Source organism: Mauremys mutica, chromosome 16, assembly GCF_020497125.1.
Source record: "Mauremys mutica isolate MM-2020 ecotype Southern chromosome 16, ASM2049712v1, whole genome shotgun sequence".
NCBI lineage: Eukaryota > Metazoa > Chordata > Testudines > Geoemydidae > Mauremys > Mauremys mutica.
Window position 1 is genome coordinate 16,337,335 of NC_059087.1, and position 24,311 is coordinate 16,361,645.

General features: G+C 39.8%; 1 protein-coding gene across 4 annotated transcripts in view; it reads right to left on the minus strand.

Moving 5' to 3' along the window:
• Positions 1-9,558: 9,558 nt before the first annotated feature.
• The window catches only part of TANGO2 (transport and golgi organization 2 homolog), a 70,381-nt gene continuing 55,628 nt past the window's right edge, over positions 9,559-24,311 (minus strand). For all 4 annotated transcript variants that reach the window (XM_044989925.1, XM_044989926.1, XM_044989927.1 and 1 more), the window contains 4 exons: positions 20,555-20,625; positions 17,150-17,303; positions 13,781-13,885; positions 9,559-10,528 (listed from right to left, as the gene is read on the minus strand). In XM_044989925.1, the coding sequence (XP_044845860.1) occupies positions 10,408-10,528; positions 13,781-13,885; positions 17,150-17,303; positions 20,555-20,625 (451 nt within the window). In that variant the 3' untranslated portion in view covers positions 9,559-10,407. The remainder of the gene's footprint in view (positions 10,529-13,780; positions 13,886-17,149; positions 17,304-20,554; positions 20,626-24,311) is intronic.

The window sequence follows — 24,311 nt, forward strand, 5'->3', positions numbered from 1 at the left end:
CTTAAATATTGCAGCATGATTCACACAGATGAGTTGTGTAGTTCTCATTTGTTCTTCTGCTTCCTCTTCAGTTGATTACAATACAGATTCTATTCCCACCAAGTCTAGAGCCTTTCATGACCCCTCAAAATCCATCAACAAGATGTCTCTATGGAAAATGAAGCAGATGAAGAATTATCCAGTGCTGTGTTACTTGACTCTGAATGATGTGGAACTAATTTCTAGCAGTTAATATTCTGTATAAATAAGGATATTTGTTAAACCAGAGGCGCAATATTTATTGTTTAAATTGTTTGGCTAAATTTCAAGTTTAAGATGCTTAACTTTCCTATTTACTCCCTAGATATTTCAAGGACTCTCTTGTTTTGAGACCTTGGTAAATTATCGTTTTGTGCCATTGTAAATGAGAACTTACATCTCTTTAGGATATTGTCTCAATATTTAGTTATTGATGTATTTCACTTGCAGTGATGAATAATTTAAAAAGCCGTACACAATGGATTATCTCAGACGTCTACAATACTATCTAATCTTCTGAAGACAAGATTGCATGCGTCTTTGATGGTATAACTTATCTGTCTCAGATTTAGAGCTATTCCATCTTCAGCCTGGTTTCTTGCTCTTCATTAGTAGAAAGAGGAAAGGGACATGGCATCCTAGCAACCAACAGCCCCGTGGGACATCCATGAACTACTGTTATTGCTTTTTCCTATTAGTTGCTTTTGCATTTTTGGGAATGGATGGGCTACCTGCTTATCAGAAACCTGAAGCACCCATAGCACCTTTCACCTAAGTTTCTATTAGCCCAACCCTTTAAGGCCCCAAATCTTGGCAGCCTCTCTTCATGACCAAAAACATTTTGTATGGGACTCTTCAAAACCCAGCTATGCTACTCCTATATTAGCCTTACATTACCTGAAGCAACCAAGCAACCTGAGGTGCGAAATAAAGGACTGATGCACAAGTGAGACCAGATTCATGAACTACCTCAAGTTTCTTGCATGGTAGTGCAAAGTACCAGTTGCAAAGACAGTGGATCTGATCCAACATTACTCTGTGGGTGGGATTGGGGGGAGGGGGAGTTGGTGACAATTATTTTAGAACAGTTAATAAGGTGTTTCTCAAACATCCTTTAAAATTTACTCGAGTGGCTTCATAGTTGGTCAAATAATGCTTCTTGATTGCATGTTAGTCATGGGTTTATATCTGGGAACTCAGTGTCTCCTTTTAACATGCCACCACAGTGAGCAAAATTAGGACAATTTTGTCTTAACAGCTGGTCTCCTCAGAGCAACCTCTGCTAGTCTCAACACTGCTGGATAGTTCTACCCACTTCATCTTAGAGGCAAGAATAAGCAAGTTTATTCTCTTTTGGCAGCACCTCCTACCACTTTGAGTTTGCTTGGCACATTTTGATTGGATCCAATTCCCCTCTCAGTTACTTGACTGAAGTCAGTGGAGTTAAACTGATGTAAGAGATGATAGAATCAGGTCTCAAATCTGCAACTGTTGCTCAAAGCCAAATATTCTGTCTCACTATCAAGTAGCAGCAGGTTATCTTGCTTGAGTGGTCACAGACAAGAGACAGGTAGGAGAGCAAGCCTCTAAGACCTTTTAGGACTTCATGAAGGCTGAACCAGGAAAGTGAAACCTGAAGGTCATCATGTACGCCACATCTTCTATAAAAGCAAAGAAAACCTAGCAAAGGATTGTGCTGTACATGTTAGTTACATTTTTAAGGGAGGCAGGACCCACAAATGGAATCATTGCCTTTCTTGGGAACCTGTGTGCAGAGCACCTGTTTTAGGGACAGAAGTCAATCTCCTTAGGTATCTTTTGAGATTTGACAAGTGCAATTAGTGGATCTCTTATGATCTAGCTAAAACCACTCAGGTCACCAATCTTGTTCCCCAGGGAATTTAGGATTGGGCGGGGGGGAAACTACAGAAAACTCATTTCGTGTAGGTCTTCACCTTTGTCAACTGAACCTGTTCTCTGAGATTATCTAGGTCCTTAAGGTCCTAGATATGCCCTTCTTGAGTTGGACTGTGAGGACAATGAAGATGAGAGGAATAAATCCTCAAAGGAAGGCAAGTGCCAGGTTCTCTCAGACTTTTTGGCCTCCATCCTAATCTTTTTTCTTGGCCCTTGTTTGGGAGAGGACTACACAGATAGCATAAGAGAAAGGGAAAAACCATAATCAGCTTTAACTTTGGGGTGCTCTAGAAGGGTTTCCACACCCTGTTTTCAGGATGAGGGGGAAGAGGAAAATAAATGCTAACTTCACAGATGTATGATCTTCTTTGGGATGTATTCACCATGTATATTTCACTGTTAGTATGCATGCACCCAAGTTCGGATTCTTTTAGCCAGCAGTGTCCATTGGGGCCAAGCTTACAGCTTGATTGTCCTTGTGCCTCTCACCTGAAGGTATAAAGGTCAGCGTGACCCTCCTACCCCCACAACATTCCTCAGCTCCTTTGCCCATGCAGAATCCAGATGGTATAGAACTCCACAGTAGCAAGGAAGGAGGGTGGGTCATGGAATATATAAGGGACACACATGAAGAACCACAATTGCTGTAAAGATAAGTAGCCATTTCTTCTTCACTTTGGAGACTCACAAGCAGTAACCTGATCACAGGAGGCAGGTGTTAGGAGCCTACCTGAACAGTGATTGTAAAACTGCTCTGCCAAAATGAGCATCAAATCTTGAAGCTTTTACTATGGAGTAATGGTGAGTATGGTAAGTATGCATCAAATCCCAAATTGCTGTTCTATATATTTCCACTAGCGGAAAATTTCTCAGAGATGCTGTGGAAGCTGCTTGAGCCCTGGTGAAGTGGGCTGTAACCCTAAATGGTTGGTCTAAGTTAGCTATTTCAGAACATAACTTAATACATGTAGAAATCCAATTAGGTACTCTCACGGCTGACATAGCCTCTCACTTTTCAGCCCTTATGCATTAACTACAAATACCTGCAGGGACACTCTAAAAGGAATAGTCTTATTAAGATAAAAGGATAGCATCCATTCTTAACTACATGTTAGGTGTTAAGTTTAGCTTACTCTTTTGTTGGAATGTGGCTTGGGAAAGACAACAGGCAGGTATGTTACTTGGTTGAGATGGAAGTCAGACTACCTTTGACAAAAACATTGGGTGAGGCCTCAAGGTTACACTGTATTTCATAAAGACAGGGTATGGAGGTCCCTCCATGACAGCTTATATTTCTCCCGCCCACTGCTACTAGAAAGGCTATTTTAATGGATAGGTGGAAAAGGGGACAGGTAGCTAGGAGCTCAAAGGGAAGACCCAGTAATCCTGTCAGCACTATGTTGAAATCTCCAGGACGACAAGCCTCTTTGAATGGGGTATGTACCCACAGAACATGAGCTTAGCTACTCTAGGGTGGGAGAACGTTGAATGACCTTGAACAGGAAGATGGAAAGCTGAAATGGCTGCTAGAGGGACCGTTACAGAGCTCATGGATAGTCTTGAATTCTTTAAGGATAAAAGGTATTCTAGTATATCAGGTATCTGATTTAGAGATGAGGATAAACTGAAGTTGCTGGGCCCATACAGTGAATCTCTTTCACTTGGCAGAGTAAGCTAGCCTTGTAGAATCTTTTCTAATGCAGATAAGAACATTCTGTACCTCCAAAGAGCGGATCCTCTCTCCTGTTAACCAGCCAGCATCCATGCTGTGAGGTGCATATGGAGGATCTGTCCCTTCCTTCGGGAAATCACAACTGGCTGAAGAGGTAACTGGACTGCATGTCGAATGGAGAGATTTATCCAGTCCGAGAACCAGAACTGCCTTTGCCAAGCCAGTGCCAATATAATGATCTTGGCAGAGTCCTGAGTTTTCTGATGACTCTTGGAATTAGTAGAAACAGAGGTACACACAGGTTAGATCCTCAGCTCAGGGGATCAGCAACACATCTGACAGAGATTCAGGTGACATTTTTTGTTTTCTCCCATTGAACAGGTCTGTAGAGGGTTGACCTCATATGATGAATATGACCTATCCGATGGTGTCCTTCACTGACCATTCATGGGCATTTGTAAACTACCTGCAGAGGTGATCTGCCAGAACATTCTGCAAGCCTGGTAAGTGAAGCGCTTCTCAAGTAGTTTCATGGCAAATGCACAAGGGGGGTGGATCTTACTCTGCCTTGCCTATTGATATAAAACATTGCTGAGGTGTTGTCCATCATGATCTGAATCATTAGATCTCTCAGAATTGGGAGGTATGCTGTGAAAGTTTTCCTGAGGAATCCATAGGGCTTGCATGTGAAGACCATCTAGTGGGCTCCCCACTCAAGACTGGAGGTGTCTATCACCAAAATCTTTGATGGGCATGGTGGAGAGAACACCTTTGCATACTTTTAGAGGACACTGCCAGCAAGACTTCTAGGGGCCACGCTCCTTCATGTCTAGATTATGTCTGTTGGACTGATATACAGATTTCAACCTGTCTGGCATGCAGCGAAGATGAAATCTGGGATGCTGAGTAATGTTTGTGCAGGAGGCCACGTGTCCCAGAAGTCTGAAGCAAGCTCTTACTAACGTCTGAGAATGGGCTTGTATATAACTGATGATCTGCTGTGGCTTAGAATCTTTCCAGGGGAAACAAACACCTCATATGCCCATCAGTAATGGATATTACTACCTTACAAGTACACTTCATAAATCCTGGAGACTTTGGTTTCGCCATGAAGGGTGGACCAATACTGGGTGAAGTCTCAGAGAAAAAATAGGGTTTTATTTTTAAAAAAAGAAATGAAACATTAGGATTGCTTTGTACATAAACTATCATCTGTGGCACTACAACTATTTACAAAAAATAGGAAGGGATTACAGAGTGAGCAAGAGGCTCGGATACTGTCAAAGTTCTGACTCAGCCACAGGCAGTGAGAAGGAACTGAAGGATGGGTAGGGTTGTCCCACCATTTATGCTCTTGGGTTGGAGTTACAAAGACATTCAGGGTGCAGGTGTGGGTGCTAACAGACAGTGCTGGCCAAAAATATCCAAACTCGAGTGCATGGGGTGACTGCACACCAACAGGGAAATATATATGAGCAAGCACTTAATGACTTCCCTACATATCTAGGTGAGGATTAGTAATTATGTTTCCAATGCTTCCTTGAAGGATCCAAGAGGAACCAGAGTCTGCGACAGGGAGGGAGATAGCCATGGGTTGTTAGAGGGCTTTCACATTTTCCATCTGGTCCTGCTGTGCATGGAGTGGCATTTGTTAAACCTGCTGGGAAAAGGGGCAGCTCCTTAGAAGACAGACATTGGCAAAAGGTGTGGCGCAGGACTAGTCTGAATTCTGAGAAGCTGCAAGGAGGGCTGTGCAGCAAGTACCAGCAGATGGCTAAGGCCACAAAAAGTCACTGGTAATAGCTAGATGCAAGGTGGATTCTGCTGAGGAAGACTGCCTCCAGTACCTCTCCCACTCCACGCTGTGTGAGGAGGTACAGGCTGAAGAATATGGCACAATGTAGAGGGGATTCCACAAGCTGACAGAAGATGACAAAAATGCTCATGATGAGATGAGAGAGGAGAGGAAAAAAAGGAAAGTTATCCCAAACTACAGCTCTATTGCAGAGAAAGGAGGAGAGAGGGAAAGATATCAAACAGGCTCTCGCAGGGATGTATTGGTGCCACCAGAAAAGCAATGTGTGTGTATGCCTGCCTCTGAGGTGAAGTGGGGGAAGCCACTCAGTTCATTCCTCTTCTACTGTATCCGTTCATCTACTCAAACACAATATGCAATTTCCACCCCATTTCCAAGATAATTTTACATTTAATTTTGAGCATTTATTCCCACAATCCAGAGAAATTTACTGAAAAAAGTGTCAAACTTGTGCAGCTGAACACTGGCACATGACCACAACTTCCCCCCCTATTCTGTTGTGTGTTAACTTTTTGGTCATACTGCTAGGCCAATGCTGAGCAGTTTTGAAAACACACCCTAAAAGGAAAAAAAAAGGAACTGTTGGAAAGAGATGTCATTCTACATCTATCTTTTATTTCGACTCCCTATTAATCTGAGTGTCTCTTTATCCCATCCCATGGGCACACAAGTACAAAACACATACACAATTTATTAGGGTGGCAAAGATTTGGTCACCAAACAATTTATTCTGACTCTGGCTTTGAATACAGATATACAAATGACAAAATTTAAAATAGCTTAAAAAGGCAAAAAATTGAATCAAGAATTATAAATAGTATTTAAAAAATCCTTCTCATTATCATCAAAGTGGAAAAAACTGTTTGGTAGGAGAAAAAGCTGCTGTAACCTTGTGACTTGAAAAAGATACCCCACACAAATTAATTTCACAGCAAGAAACCTAAAAACATGTCACCCAATAATCTAATTTGTAGTTTTACATTTGATATTACCTCTTTTTAAAATACCTTATAAAAATAAAATGCCTCCGTCAATTTTGTCGTCACTTGCTTACAGTTGACTTTTTCCAGTGACTGAATGCAACTAAAATTAGCACTTGGCAATGAACACCAGCTTATACAATTAATTATACCAGAACATTTCCATGCTCTGGTACCATTCCTGAGCTCTGGGAATAGAGGGTCTGATCCTGTTTACACTGAAGTCAAGGGCAAAACTCCCATAAACTTCAACAAGAGTAAGCTGGGGTCACTGTATTAACTGCTATGATAAAGCCAGCAGAGGAACTTTACATATTTTGTAGAGTCTCCCCAAAACAATGGTCTTTTTCATTTGAACTCTCAGCAATTAGAAATTGGATATATTGAATGACTACAAAACCCAGCCATCAAGAGATTGATTTAAATTGCAGGAAAGGGAGTTAAGATCACCTGTGGTCCAACCCAAGCTCCAACACTCACAATTTGCCTCTGGATAAGATGATAAGCCTCTGTCTCAATTTCCTCATCTGTAAAATCAGTTAATACTTCACTTTAATACTTACCTAACTCAAAGGACTGTTCTGAAGACTGATGTTTGTAAAACATTTTGAGGATGAAAAGCAATTGCAAGTATTTCTACTTTCTATGTAGGTAACAAGTTTAAATGTAGGTCAAATTGTAGCCATTCATACTTTGGCAGTGTTTCTGACATATAGAAATAGATTGTGAATGATTAGTTAAAATACTTTTAGTAATAACAAAAGTTAAATACACACTTGCCAGTTGTCAATCTCAAATTTAAAAGCAGCTTTTTAGTACTACATTGACAAAAGCTTAGAGGTTCAAGGCTCAACCGAACACTGACAGGACTGAATCAGAATCCTTCGCCACTACGGAATACCAACTGGCTGGGTTATAGAATCTGTTTGAATGAGATTTTTTACCATTAATTTTAAAGTAATTCCATTATATTCCTGATTATGGACTATTTTTGGCTTCTGTGTTTAGATTCATTATGTTTGCAAGTACAGCAGACTACTATGTATACACACACACCATGAATTTATTTGATAGAATAAATAGCCACATAAAGAAACAGTAAACTCCTCTCTCAGCTCAGGAGAAGGAAATCTGGGAGTCCCCCCCGCCCACTGAAACGAAGTTCAATGCCAACCAGCCAGGTGCATGAGTCACAAACAGGTGCAACTGTGATTGTGATAGCTGTGGTAAAAGTCTGGTACTTAAAATTTGTCAGACGGTGCACTTGTGCATTTGTTACACGGTGTGGCCCTGATCCAGCAAAGCACTTAAGCACATGCTCAAGTAAGCATGTGAGTATAGCCTGGTACCGCTAGAAATATTTAAACAGGCAAAACTCTTATCTAAAATGATCAGGGGAGGGAAATAACTAATAAGAATATTGCTGTGGAATCTCCAGACAGTCATTACCCTGGAAATGGCCTTTTGCAACCCTATTATAACCCCAGTGAGAAATCTGGTTTCCACTCACACCACAGACTACACCTTAAGAGGCCTCAGTTTCCTCTAAGCATTTCAATAAAAAATATAGGCCCTGAGTAGAGAAAACAACTGAACCTCTGTGTGAGCAATAGAGAAAATACTGCTATATTGCAATCCTTTCTACAACTCTCTGAACATCACAGTAAAGAACACACTCAATGAAAAGGTGGGGGGGAGGGAGTGTCAATGAGTCAAATCAGTATTTAAGGTTTGGCATTTGGAGTAAGTTACAGTACAACCATAATGGCAGCAAAATAATCTAGGATTTTAAAATACTTTGACATTAGCAAGAGAGATTCTCTCCATCACCCACCATTGGCACCGACTAATGGAAAGAAAATATACGTTTAAATAACCAGCTTTATAATTTACAGCTTACAGGAACATGGGAAGTGTATTTTAACACCTGATTTTTTCCAGCACTCTAATATTGTAATAATGTCACCATGTAACAAATATTCTCTTCTATCATAAAATATAAGCAGTCACTCCCAGCTTTTAACACATTAGACCAGTACAGAAATAAAGCTAAAACCAAAGCTTACAAAAAAGCATAAGTATATACTTCATATAGTTCACTTTTGGTTTGCAAACATATCCTACTAGTTATCAGTCTAGAAGAAAAAAAAAAGGCCTACATTGCTGGTTAGACTGCAGGCAACAAGGTGCCACAATACAGATGAGCTGATCCCTTCACTTCAGAGATGGAGTCCATCACACTCCACGATGCTTTAATCTCTTCTCAGCAAGAGATTAAAGAGCACAGACCCAAATTTCAGTTTCATTCCCTCATCAGAAACAAGTATGGGATACAAATGAGAAAGACAGTACAAGATACCTCACTTTACTCAACACTGTGCTACTTAAGAGAAAACAGACTTGTGAAGAACAACCACCCTTTTCCCTATGCAGAACACCATTGTATATGTCTGAAAAATTGTTATATTACACTAAAACAACCAATTCTGCAAACATAACATACATTCACTGATGCCCACATCCATGATCAAAAAACCCTACAACAGGCGTGGGCAAATTCCGGCCTGTGGGCAGGACCGTCCTGCCCGACCCCTGAGCTCCTGGCTAGGGAGCCTAGTCCCCGGCCCCTCCCCTGTTGTTCCCCCTCCCCCGCAGCCACGCGGGCTACGCTCTGACCTGCTGCTCCCGCTGGGCAGCATGGGGAGTACAGCTGGCTCTGGCTGGGTGTTGTAGCTACAAGCTCATGCTGCTGGTAAGGGGGCGGGGAGCAGGGGGTCCTGGGAGGCAATCAGGGGAGAGGGGGCAGTTGGATGGGGCAGAGATTCTGAGGGGGTGGTCATGGGATGGGGAACAGGGAGGGTTGGGAGTGAGTCCCAGGGGCCTGGATGTGGATAGGGGTCAGGAGGGCAGTCAGGGGACAGGGAGCAGGGGGGCAGTTAGGGGTGGGGGGTCCCAGGAGGGGATGGTCAGGGGACGAGGAGCAGAGGGTGGTTGGATAGGGGGTGGGGGGCTGTCAGGGGGCGGGGGTGTGGATAAGGGTTGGGGCAGTCAGGGAGGTTGGATAGGGAGTGGGGGTCCCAGGAGGGGGCAGTTAGGGGACAAGGAGAAGTGGGGGGTTGGATGGGTTGGGGGTTCTATGAGGGGCAGTCGGGGCAGGAAGTGGGAGGGGGCAGAGGCCAGGCTGTTTGGGGAGGCACAGCCTTCCCTACCCGGCCCTCCATATAGTTGTGCAACCCCGATGTGGCCCTTGGGCCAAACAGTTTGCCTACCCCTGCCCTACAAGCATGTGTTGAAAAGGCAGAGACAGATTTTCTAAAAACCTTATGTTCTAAGATCAATAGAAATGTTTCTTTTTGTAAAATTCCAATGGAATTTTTTTTTTAATAATTCACATAACTACCATTCCCAGGGATCATTTCCAGAAGTCACATTACATAGTTGTGCCAGTTCACAAAGTGACTAGAAATCAACCATAAATAAATGTGCATCTGACTAGTTTGTCTTTGTCCAAGCGGAGTGAAGTGCGAAAAGTTATCATGATTGATTCTGAAGGTTTAAGTTAGATTCTGAAAATCTTTGAACTTTAATAACATAGGACTTGATCTTCCAAAGTGCTGCATACCTTCAGCTCTGATTGAAATCAAAAGGAGCTAAGGACACTTAGCACCTTGTAAGAAACACTCAATACCTTGCAGGACCAATCCCCTAGATATTAACAATATAGTTTAAAAATCATGCCTAGAAAATAAACTGTGTCCCTTTAAACTTAAAACAAATACTTGCACAAGAAGCAACACATTTTTAATCCAGCCAAAATTTTACTGTAAAACCTTTCTTTCCTTGGTTTTGTGCAAAAGGTTTTGGTAGTTTCTAGGGTATACTATGGATTTAATAAGCTTTTCCTTTCCATCTCTGGGTGCTGGAGGCTGGTATAAAGCCTTCAGTGGAGTTCAATGGCTTGTTCTCTTATTTCTTTTATCATGATCCATTCAAATGGAAAGTTGTTAAGTTTCCAGTTTGAATTGATAGGCGCTTGTTTTCCATTGGTTGATATCTGCATTGAGCATGGTGCGCTCTGTGAAAGTTACATGTCCTTCTGCATCAATGAGAATGACTGTGTTAGTCCTGAAAGAAAATAAGGGAAGAAAAAAAATTTAAACTTCATTTTTGTCTAACTATTTGCACAATAATACTTTAATCTAAAATTTTCCATTAATTTAGCTTGACCACAATAGCATCACATAGAAATAGGTCTGAAAAACACCAATAAAAACTCAGATTTGAAGAAGGATTAACTTGGGCTCCCCCCACTACGTTCCACTGAATCAAACTCTGTACTATCTTGCTTCACTGCTGCACTTATTAAGGCAACAACCACACAAAGCTTTAGGCTGACGGATAAGGAGAACAATAAATAGCAGAGAAGACTAATGAAAAGCTTTTTAATTGCTGAATATGTTCAAGTCAGTTCTAGCCTGAAAATAAATTTTACCTGCCAGCATTTAGTTGGCATGAATATTATCAGACACACATATCCTTGCTGATTATTTATATTAACTCACTTCTGCGTTCTCCCCTTTTGTATCAAATGCCCATACAAATTTCCTCAGCCTTATTTGCTCACCAGCCCAGAATATCACTAACCACCACGTGAGGACACAAGGTCATACAAAGAACCTCTCCATTTCTCTCCTGAGGAGCACAATATGTCCAAAGAGCAATTTCTGAACACTGAGATGCAAGTCTGCTCACATACAGATGTAAAACTGCTATGTGTAACTCCACTGACTTCAGTGCAACTACGTCTGATTTACATAGCCAAAAAATCAGGCTTGGTTGTGAAGGCATGAGTCATTGCAGTCCACTTTAGCCTTGATTACCAGCACTAATTAGTACAGCCATAAATCACAGATGTTCAGGAACACCTATGTACTGGTCAACTGTCCGTTATTTCAAACCCAAGCTGACCTCTGTTTTACATGAATTGCATTTTCACACAGGCAACTTAGTCTACCAATTCACTCAAAAGGATTGGCAGTCCACAATTCTGAGTTCCATGCCTAATGCTACCACTAATTCTGTGGCATGGGTCAAATCACCCCTGCTCACCCATCTGCAAAATAGGTACAACTGCCTGAATGGGATGTGAGGCATAATGTTTCTGAAAAGCTTGGCGATTGCTGGATGAGATGACCTGTGCAGTATTAATTAGAACTGAAGTCCTAAATAAAGAAACAGCAATGGTAAAAAATAGGTTAGACTAGTTCTGCTTACATATCATTACATGTTTGCCACACACTTCCTATTCTGTCATATATCGGGGGTTTATTCCACTTTGATTCCCACATTCAGAACCATTAATTGTGAACGGTGTGACTCCATGTGTTCTCTCCTAAGGCTAGTGATGTGTTAAGATGTACATTGAGACGTTGCTGCTGACAATGTGTGTGTATAGTAATTCCAACAGAGATGAAAATGCATCTGATATTTTCGCGCAAGACAACTCTGAGTGTCTGGGATAATTAAGCCAGCAAGTTTGAGGATTTAAGTTGCCCTACGCTGAGAGTTGGGAAATACTAGACCTGGCATAGTGAACTAAAGTGACTGATGTATTGGGAATAGGTCAAAACTATGTCTAAATATTTAGTCTATGAACATCCAATGCCATTTCTCCTTTCCCTAAAATTGGCAGAGTACAATCAATGAAACAAAAACAAGTATTTCCCTCCATTATTCCTTCAGAACTTTACTTATGTACTGGGTACTAAACGGCCATGTTTCTGCATGTATTTTATTATGCATCAAAGCAGTGCTCTGCATTTTGCAATGCAGTCAGTTCTCTCCAAATCAGTCAGTTCTCAGTCAGTTCTCTCCAAATCTGTTTAAAGGTTTGGATGTTATTTTTTAAAACCCCCTAGGAAATGAGGACCAGCCATTTCAGAGACTACCTCTCACTCGTTTATGCACTAAGACAGCTAGAGCAATGGAAATGCCATGATTGACTGAGCCAGTGATTGCGGGGAAGCCAGTTTATTCTCCCTGGCAGACCCTTAGCTGAGGAATTTTCTGCCTCCAGGAATCGGCTGAGCCATAACCTTGCCATCTTCAGGTTAGGATGCAAGATGCATATCGTGCAAACCTTCTCATAACAATAACTGATTCACAATGTTTACTGCTTTCTTCCTGGAGAGAGAAAGTGAAAATACCTCACTAAAGAAAGCAAGCACAAATTAGGAGAAGATGGAGCAGACCAGGATTCGGCTGATCATAATAATTCTTCATCTGTGAATATGGCACCTAGCTATTATAGTGATTTGACTATAATAAATCCCTAATATAGCTAGGCATACAATATACATTTTTCTTTTAGAATCAAGTCTATTTCTCCACTTAGGTAGAAGACAAATAAAAAGGGTTATATTCTTCCATACAGCGTTATGTTTACTTCATGTTTGGAATCAGAAGTTGAAGCGGGTCAGTATAATGTACCAATACTTTCTGATGTCCAATATAACTCATTACTTGCTAGCAGATCTGTCACTTTGCTAATATGCTGGCTCATGGAGCTGAGCAGAGCAGTAATAGACAAAGCTGAGATAAGTAGAGCAGGGTAAAATCTTTCAGGTCAGTAGTTTACTTGCCAAAAAATGGAGTTCCGGATTGACCGAAATTACTCGCAAATTCAGGTTGAAGTCAGCAATTGTCTTCAACTGAAAGTATATAATTTTTTTCCCCAAAAAGAGTTGAAATGCTTTGTTTCGACATTTTCAAAATTAGTATTTTGACTTGGTTCTGAAACTATGTTTCTTTTCCAAATTTAGCTAGATTTAAACAAAAAATGGTAAAAATACCCAAAATCAAAATAAAACTAAAAATGAATATTTTTTTTTTGGTTAAATGATTAATTTAGGCAAGAAATGCCGAAAAAATTCTGTTTTGGGGCCATCTGAAACTAGTCCCCCCCCAATTTTTTTTTGGTTCAGCCACCAAACTGGAAAAAAAAATCAAAAATTTTCTGAAGCTGATGTTCTGAACAGGAAGAGGTGTGATAGTAAAAAAGAGCATTTTTGAAAGGGTAAAGCTACTTAACTTTAAGGAAGTTACAGCTAACATCATTAGTAAGTGTGACAAATTGTAAAGCAGGTACTGATGGCCATTTCAAGCAATGTCTGAGACACAATGCTAAGGAATAAAGGAAGATCACAATAAAAGAAGATAATCTATGGATTACATGTGACTAAACTTATGCATAGATATTAAATTAACTGAACAAACCCATTTTATGGTCTAGAATGTTAAATGTTATGGTAACATTTGACTTTAGATACGTGTCTTGATACAACAGTTGCCTATTTTGCCTTGAAGTATTTCTTTTACCTGGTTCCATATCCCGGGCAACGAACACACAAAGCTGCATATTCGTTCAGTACATGTTGCACATGCTCCTTTCCTTGATCCTCCAATGCAGGATCTGGTAGCTGACTGAAAAATAAATAGCACTATTACTCTTACCCAGAATTAATACAAAACAAACCCTCCTACACCTAGTAACTATAATCAACACACAGCTTGATGATAATGATAAAAAAGAAAAGGCAAAATGTCAAAGTAAAATATGATTTTTAAAAAAGAAACATGAAAAGAAGGGACCAAAGATAAAAAGGTTTGTCAGCTGTTTCCAAGAGAAAATGTCTGAAGGACTTAACCTTTCATTTAATCAGCTTTCTATTTATTAAATATTTGTAATGATTTTTCCTTTCATTGCTATTCCTTCCTTTCTGTATTTGTAGTGTCTTCTGAAATAAAAGAATACCCCTTTTATTGTCAAGTAACTTAAAATACAAAGTGTAAAAAACAAGTATTATTCAAGATGGACTCATGGAGATTTCTTTTGTTTTGGACAGAAACTTGTCTGCAACTTCCAAGAAACAGTTGGAGGAAATGGCAAATTATAGTGCACAATGCTTAATAAATTTCCAAAGTAAACAAGTTTTCCATGGTAAAGTGTATTGTGATGGTAAGGTGGTATTGAGATCTGTAAACTGTAATTAATGAAACCTCAACACCCTACAGAGAAAGAGTCCAAGGTCACAGAGTCCATAGCAGAGCTGGGAATAATACCTAGACTGACAAATCAAATTGAAATTTGTAAAGACAAACTTAAAATACTATTTTCTGCACCCTATCGCTGTGTGTGGTTCTCTGTCTCTTCCATCCCCATCACTGCTCAAGTTTCTGCCTCCTACCATAGGCCAGCTTGTGTCAGTGTCTATCAAAATGAGACGAAGTTCAGAAGCCAGTTAGGCACTTGGGGTACGTCCATACTACCCGCCCGGATCGACGGGTAGCGATCGACTTCTCAGAGTTCGATATATCGCGTCTCATCTAGACGCGATATGTCGAACTCCGAACGCGCTCCCGTCGACTCTGGAACTCCACCACCGCGAACAGCGGTGGCGGAGTCGACGGGGGAGCCGCGGACTTCGATCCCGCGCCGTGAGGACGGGTAAGTACTTCGAACTAAGGTACTTCGAGTTCAGCTACGCTATTCGTGTAGCTGAACTTGCGTACCTTCGTTCGAACCCCGCCCCCCCAGTGTAGACCAGGCCTTGGAGTGCCAAAGAAGAGAGTGGAAGGTGACTAAGTGATTCAGTCCTGTTTTTCTAGAGTTTTTCCTGCACCACAAAGAGAGGATGCAGTTTGACATGACTTTAGTTACTGTTATTGAAACACAGTGTCCCAGATCACACTAGTTTTCTTTGGGGGAAATAGCACAAAGTCAGACTGTTTACACAAATGTGTAGAGAGGGAGTCACTAAAAGCATATCATGCATGGTACCAATAGGGGAAGAGATCCTAAGGTGGGCTTGTTGTGGGAATTAAATCTCGTCCAATAAACTTATTATAATAATAATAGGAGATATACCAATCTCCTAGAACTGGAAGGGACCTTGAAAGGTCTTCGAGTCCAGCCCCCTGCCTTCACTAGCAGGACCAATTTTTGCCCCAGATCTCTAAGTGGCCTCCTCAAGGATTGAACTCACAACCTTGGGTTTAGCAAGCCAATGCTCAAACCACTGAGCTGATAGCTCACAGAATTAATGCTTATGAAGTGCCAAATATTTCATATGAAAGATATCTTTAGTTCTTAATTCCTATTGGCTGCTTTGAAAAAATCTCAGCCATTTATTTTTCAAGTTTTGAACTTTAAAGTTACCTTTAAGACACTCCCCTTTTGAAACTAAAGTGATTCTCTTGATGTCTATTAGCACAACTGCAAGATCTTGAGTGCATGTGCATTTGAGTTGTGTAGTACCCTACAGGTTGGCTGTCTTACTGCTAAATTGCCCCAATAAATTTGTCCAAATAAATTTGTTAGTCTCTAAGGTGCCACAAGGACTCTTTTTTTTCTAAATTAACAGTACAGCGCAGCAAGTTTTTTGAAGCACATCAGTGTTTTTCATTTGTAATATCAAATGCATAGTAAAAATAGCAGAACAGATGCACAACTTAACACTCAGTTCAGTTTTCTAAAACCCTCATCTTGTCATGAGAAATTTTTCACTTCAATTGAAGCTTTGAAAATACCACACAAACATACTTAATTTTTTTTAAAACCAGATTAAGCTGACAAAAAAGACAGGGAACTTCAAATCTGCATTCAAGAAAATGCACGTTATTCAAGTGGAGGTAGGTGTTTATGTAAGATAACTGCTATGATCCTCATAGACTTTAAGGTCAGAAGGGACCATTATGATCATCTAGTCTGACCTCCTGCACAACGCAGGCCACAGAATCTTACCCATCCTCTTCTATAACAAACCCCTAACCTATGTCTGAGTTATTGAAGTCCTCAAATTGTGGTTTGAAGAATCCTTCAGCAAGTGACCCATGCCCCATGCTGCAAAGGAAGGCGAAAAACCTCCAGGGCCTCTGCCAATCTGCCCTGAAGGAAAATTCCTTCCCGACCCCAAATATGGCGATCAGCTAAACCCTGAGCATGTGGGCAAGACTCACCAGCCAGCACCCAGGAAAGAATTCTCTGTAGTAACGCAGATCCCATCCCATCTAACATCCCATCACAGACCACTGGGCATACTTACCTGCTGATAATCAAAGATCAATTGCCAAATTAATTGCCAAAATTAGGCTATCCCATCATACCATCCCCTCCATAAACTTATCAAGCTTAGTCTTAAAGCCAGATAGGTGGGCTCGGACTAGTGTTTTATGCAAACTCATACACTGTACCTATGGGCCAAAAATCAGGCTGTATTTACTACATACGTGTCAAGAGGGGCAGCTAAACAGTGTCACTACTGACCCCTGTCCTGAGCCATCCCAAACCTGTGGCTCGAACTAGGGCAACGTCTGGGATCAGGAGTTATGGTAAGCATGGTTTAGTTTATCATGACTTATCCTTTCTATATCTTGCATGCTCTACTCCTGCCCTGGCAGGAGTAATCTTTAAGGAATAAGGTACTGATAAGTCAGAATACAGATCCACACTAATGCTGCTTTTGCAGTGATAATGTCATGTAGGTCTATATCTGCCTTCAGCACACACAAAATCAAATCAGTAGGGCTGGAATTTGTTCCAAGGGGGAAGGGAAGTATATTATTTTACCTTTACTTGGCTTTGGTTAAATATAAACTGAAGCTTATCATTACTTGAACACAGCTTTTGTAGGTGAGTTTTAAAATGTTTGTAGTTCATGTTAAGTAAAATGTGGGTTATGTTCTTACGGGTCTTGATTATTCAGCACTTTAATGAGCTCCTGCACCAGGTCTTCTTTGGCAAGGTCCTGACTTTGCTTGATCACCTCTGTGAAAAGCTGCTTTCCATACTGAAGTTTCTTCCATGGAGTATCCAACAGAGAATTACTCAATCCATAGATTCCTGAATATTGAAATTAATAAATAATAAAAAAACTTGGGGGCAGGTGAGAAAATGTTTGTGTTAAGCATTTCTGTTGGGTGAAAAAGTTAACATATATGCAACACAGCCAAAAACATAACATTGCCTCATCCTTCAGGGTTTGAAGGAGAAAATAAATCAAGCCTTGTCAGCAAAACTCATCATAGACCTTTTGTCATCTTTTCTCATGCAAATTTGCTTATCTTCAGCACTTACTCCATTCCCATCTGCCCTCCCACCATTTCTGCCTCCAATACTGTAGAAGGTATTAACCCCTGTGGGAAAGAGAAACATAGTATTCTAATAAAAAAAATCAGTTAATGTAAAGTCTCATTTCCAGATGCTTAACTCTTCATAAAAAAAAAGATGTATCTGTTTTGGAACACAAAATTTTAGTCTGGCAGTTTTACTAAAAAAAAAAAGAGCTATGGATCATCACACTAAGGTACTAAATATTAACTGAATCACAGGATTTTGCCACAGCTATTAATGAAATGTAGGTAGAGATGTGAAATCAGGTGCAATTTCAAGAAAAGTTTTTTTCAGGCAGAAGACATTGTAACGGAAGTATTAGTATACTGTATAACCTAAAATTGAAAAAAGAAAAAAAATCTCATAACTGTGACACTGCAGTTACTTCACAAAAATAAAACCAACAATACTTCCAGCTTTGAACTCCATCAAATAAATGGTACAAGGAATCATTAACAAGAGGCTATATGTTAACTGTTTTAGATTTAAAAAGTCTCATGCATTCACAGAACAATCCCTATGGATCACTTCCAGCAACATTCTATCTATATAGCTGCTAGTATACAGAACCTTAGAAAAGATTTTCTGGTGATTTACAGTTATCTCGTACAGATTTCATCACTTTTAATCTCATTCAAATGATTCCCTAGCTAATCTTTATAATTAGATATGCTATAAAACGTATGTCCTGGTACTAGGCAGGAGATTGGAGCTCTCCTAGCACACATTAGGGTTTGGTTATGTATTCCAGTGTTAAAGAGTGATTTTATTTGTTTCTCAGTTTTATTCTAATCCTCATCTGCAGCAATTACAATAAACTTCTGGTTTGGTGATTTATGGCAAGGTATCTTTAGAATTACTTAGTACATTTTGCAATCTAGTCTATCCAGTTTATTCCTTTTAATCACATAATTCACTTTTCTCTCTGATGTGACTCTTGAATAATTCTGCACTCACTGATGACAGCAGGGAAGTTTCTCCTCAATGGTGCTCTACATTTCCTGGCAACAATCCAAGAGAATAAGCACTGGCTGAACAATGTAAAGATCCTCCCAAACTCAGCTCTCTTAGGAGGCGAGATCTACCGAGAATAAATTTTTTGTTGATATGTGGAGATCAGGAATAGCTCTGCTACATTCTGCAGATACCTGGTTGTTGTAATGCAATTATTTTTTAAACTGCAACAAAAATAAAAGTTGCTAGTCTTTCAGAACAGTATTCTCTCTCTCTCTCACACACACACACGTCTATTAAGTGTGTCAAGTCCCCACTTTTATTACTGGCAGGTTACCCCAGATTCTGAAGCGGTTTATCAAAGAAATGGAAGAGATTATATATACATTTTACCCATGCTATCATCCTGGGTTGCTTTCTTTCTACACGCTAACTTTTTCATCAACAGCTGCCACTGTGCCAGTTATGCTTTCATCTGGAAGAGCATGCCAGAGATTGGCACAGAGGGATTAAACAGAATGCAACAAAAGCAGTCACTGGAGACCATGCATATCATCTCCACACTACACATAATATCCATGTGCTCCAGGACTACGACCTCCAGTTCTCTCCCCAAACAGCACGACTGCCATCCTGCCTGATGGTTTTTATTATGATTAATGATTAAATTTTGTGCTTTTGAAGGCAGGGGCTTGACATATAGCAAAGGCATGCACTGCAGATGCTTTGCCAAATCCTGGCCTGCAACAGTTTTGTTAATCTGAGAGTATCCCATTAACCTTATGAAAGGCAAAATAAAGATGCCATCAGCATTAAATAAAACACAGAGTAAACTGTTCTTAAAAGCTACATTGTTCAGAATGTTTTATTTTTGACCAGTCCAAAAAAAAAAATTCAGTCTTTTGGTGTTGGAATTTTGGATTCATGTTTTGTAATGTTTACTCATTCAAGGATAAGTACATGTTTTGTCAGCAAATCTAAGGATTCAAATAAAAAGAAATGTTATTTATGACATAATTGTTATGACAACATATGCCAAATTGCAAAAAAAAAGGGGTGTGTGTGTAAGTGTGAGAATTTGAAATTAGAGAATTAATTTTGAAGGTACTATACTAAAGGTGGGATTTTTCAAAAGTGCTCTGCATTTTCCCAACATACTGTTACTTAGTACTTGTAGGGCCTTGAAGTCCTCGTCATAACCTACGGCCACATTGTGCTAGGTGCTGTACAAACAGAACAAAAAGACAGTCCCTGCCCCAAAGAGCTTACAATCTAATTATAAAACAAACAGATGGAGACAGACAGGCCAAGTGGGGAGTACAAAGAAACAATGAGACACTGTTGTTCAGCATGATATGCAGTGGTCTCGGCACACCTGCAGCCTAATAATTGTCAAGTTTTTTTGTAGGCATCACGGCACAGAAGAGATTTAGGGGATAATGATTTTGTAGATATTTATGGGGTACTCATTCCTCCCAACTGCAAGTAGCAGCTTGTTCAAAATTTAACAAGTGGGCAATGCAGGCTGGCATCGTATGCCAATTGTAGGCACAGGTCAACATCTTGATAGTAAGTGAGAGATGATAGCTGATGTCAATAGAAGAAACTCTGCTTCCATTTATGTCAGTGGGAGTATTACCATTGATTTCTATGAGAAGTCAAAGCGGAGTGGTTTTGAAAATATCACCCATAAAGACATAGGCCTCAGTTCTGCAGTGATACCAGCATGGGGAATAGCCCCACTGACTGCAGTGGGGCTCCAGCTGCATAGAAACAATTGTAGGACTGGGCCATAGCAGGAACTTTTTATTAACTAAAGCTTCATTTATGAGTTTTCACAAAAAGGATTTAAAATAAAAATTTTAAAACAGAATGTGCCATAAAATTAAAAAATTCAATTACTTAAGTATGTATTATCCTCTCTGATTTTTCCTCTTTATAACTAAAAACTTAGAGCAAATAAACACACATTTCACTTTTTTAAAAAGGGCAACAATAATATTCACAACTTTATAAAATAAACTCACCAGCATTTAGGAAGATAGGTTCTGGTTCTCCTTTGTTTCCATAGTAGCAAATTACATCTCCCTTGGTGGTGCTAAAATAATAAAATAAAATAAAAATAAATAATAATTTTTTCTCCTTGCGAAGTGACAACTCATCTTTGATTAAGTTCTAATTTCCTGCAACCTTCAACACAGCAAGACATTTTCCCTATTACTACTATCTGGCTATACAGCTCAGAGATCAGTTGATTAGTTATAATCACCCTCCTTCCCTTTACAATCATACATGAAATACTTGCATCAATCTCACTTTTAAAAGTCATTGTAAAAAAGCTAATAAAAACTACAAAAATACTTCACAGGACGCTTTGTAACTTTGCTTCGCGAGCAGTGTGTATGTTCTAAATCAGTGGTTCTCAACCAGGGGTTATGCATACCCCTGGAGGTACTCAAAGGTCTTCCACTGGGTACATCAATACATCTAGATATTTGCCTAGTTTTACAATAGGCTACATAAAGAGCACTAACAAAGTCAGAACAAACTAAAATTTCATACAATGACTTATTTATACTGCTCTATATACTATACACTGAAATGCAAGTACAATATTTATACTCCAATTGATTCATTTTTATAATTATGTGGTAAAAACTAGAAAGTAAGCACTTTTTCAGTAATAGTGTGCTGTGACACTTTTGTATTTTCATCTCATTTTGTAAGCAAGTAGTTTTCAAGAGAGGTGAAACTTGGGGTACACAAGACAAATCAGACTCCTGAAAGTAAAGATTCCATTACTTGGTAAGTGTTTTGTTTGTTTTCTGGCTGCCTGACTTCAAAAGAACAATCCACTGAGGCAAACAGCAGCACTTTTCTATAATTTCATTTAAATTTCCAGTTTGTTCTAGAAAGCAGGTTACTGTGGGCCATTTGACAAGTCATTTTTATACCCCCTCATTAAAAATATGATAGGACATAATATTTGTCTCTTAAAAGAGAAATGCAGCTGCAGGCTCCTTTCAATGACGTGCAGCTACTGGATGTGTAAACTCTCTATATTTTTAATATCACTGGATGCACAGTTTAGCAGACACCGTGAAATAATGTCCAGACTAGAACTTTTCAGGGCAGTCCTACAACACAGCTAATGAGAACTCTTTTGCTTGGCAGGGCTGAGATCAGCATATTTATATAGAATTCGGGTCTGCCTGAACAAATCTGAGTTTTAAATAGCCTGGCAGATGTTGGCAGCATGTCAAATTCAAGTCAAGTGACAAGGAAATCAGGCAAGTAATCAATTTTCAAGATTTTTATCTCTTATGGGAAAGGGAAAGAAAAAAGATCATAAGCTACCATTAGATTGTTCACTCTCAGCATCCTTCGTTCCCTTATGCTGACATGTAAAGGCAATTCCTCAAACTGCTATCAGTTTATTGGCCTGGACACAGCTATGAGATCATATCAAGCTGTATTTCACTCCAGTGATTTACTTCTTATTTACCATGAAAACAGGCATTACTCTAGTCACCAATAAATAAATTACAACTGTACTGGAGGCTTTAATTTATTATATACAAACCTCAGAAACATTATCCCCTGAGACAAGTTCTCTTTTTGGATTATGAACTTTCAGCAAAATTGAATATTGTATGAGTAGGAGGCAGTATAGTACAGCCTATGAACCATTTCTAATTCCTTGTTTTTCCATCAGGTAAAAAGACAGGCACCAATAGCTTAACAACATCCCTCACCACCGCCTGAAGTTGCATAAGCCCTTTTTGGACCCATGCATTTAACCTTCAACAATGAAACTACAACCCTGACAAAGCTTGAAAAGCCAAATGGAATGCACAAAAAGTCACAAATATACACCTTGTGAAAAACCCAATGCAGATGATCCTTGGCTTCGATCTCCCATGAAGTTCATGGGCAACCCTAAACTGTATCCGCATAAACCATGCCAGATACAGATACTTGCTGCAAAAATGGAAAATTAAATACTCTCCAGTGTTCAACTGTGGTCACCCAGAATGGACCATGGAACATATAACCCAGGGGTCGGCAACCTTTCAGAAGTGGTGTGCCGAGTCTTCATTTATTCACTCTAATTTAAGGTTTCGCGTGCCAGTAATACATTTTAACCTTTTTAGAAGGTCTCTTTCTATAAGTCTATAATAGATATCTAAACTATTGTTGTATGTAAAGTAAATAAGGTTTCAAAATGTTTAAGAAGCTTCATTTAAAATTAAATTAAAATGCAGAGCCTCCCAGACCAGTGACCAGGACCTAGGCAGTGTGAGTGCCACTGAAAATCAGCTCGTGTGCCGCTTTTGGCACACGTGCCATAGGTTGCCTACCCCTGATATAACCAATCAATGCTCAGTTCACAAATACGAAGGAGGCATCACAGCAATACACTCTGCTACTCTAGACAAAATTATCTGGCTTAACCTAAATCTTAATGTAAAATTATAGTTGTTGCTCTATATTTACAGCAGTCATATGAAGAAGAAGAATAATCAGCATTTTTCTTTTCAACATTAAGATGCCAGTTCAAAACCAGACCAGGTTGATAGGAAAAGAGTTACTATAATCTCATGGCTGTTTGGGGATCACTCCAGTTCTCTGCAAACAGATGTCCACAACGCAAAGACACAACTGGGAGCCTCAGCATAGCATTGCCAATTGATCACTCCCTCACCCCTGTGGAAGCGCTGCTGCCACTTAAGCTGCACCCATGCTGTGCATAAGGACTTTGCATGAAAAATGCTAGAAAAGATTAATGAATACATTGCTTGTAAAATGTGCCAGAGTGAAGTTTCTGTATTTTTCCATTTAAATTCAAAACTTCGCACTTTTCCATTTATAAATTAACATAGCTGTTTTCTCAACTTATTCCCTGCTTACAAAGTCATTTGTTTAGTGGGAGGATATCTGAAGTCGGACCATCCCACAAGTTCTTTTTCCTTACTTTTATGGACAGAAAACATGCTTAAACCATATTAGGGAACTATGCTTTAGTTTAGGGAAACATGCATTAGGGCTTGTTTACAATTTGAAATTTACTAAAATAGCTATTGCAAAATAGTTCATGTGAACACACTTATTCTGGAATAGCTATTTTGGTAAATTTCTGTGTATAGTTAAGTCCTAAGTTTGTGTATCTACCAGGAGTTAAATCATCACTTCAGTGTGGTGGTTTTCTGTCCATACAGGGAAGAATAAGTGATGTTATAACTTGACTTGGCCATAACCATAGACCCAAGTGTACTAGACATTCCTGGGTAGTCTCCCATCATTTCACTACCACTGGCTAGATTAAAGCACAGTTCCTGGAGTCACAGGATTACTTCAGAACCTTAGCTTTCATTTAAAAAAGAAAGAAAACTCTTTCTAGCCCACATGGCTGTGAAGGAAAACCTTAAAAATGTGGAGAGTAAACCAAAGCAGTGATGACTCCCTAAGTCTGTAGAGACGCGTAAATTACTGCCATTCATCTTAGTGGGTAAACTCAAATCTGTGCTCTGTCCTCCCTACACTCTCCAGCAACACCCCTTCAGCAGAAAACTATGGAAAGAGGGCTCTCTACCACTACTCTTCATGTGTCAGTAGGGCCCCTACTACCACTCCAAGTCCTCTGCTAACTTGGGTAAGGGCTGAGTCCTTTTCTCTTGGACAGATTCTGGCCCACCTAAATAGAAATGATCTATGGTGTGGGGAGGCCTAGTCTGCTCAAAATGAGGTAGATAGGGCCACCACCAGCCCAGATGGTGGTTTGCG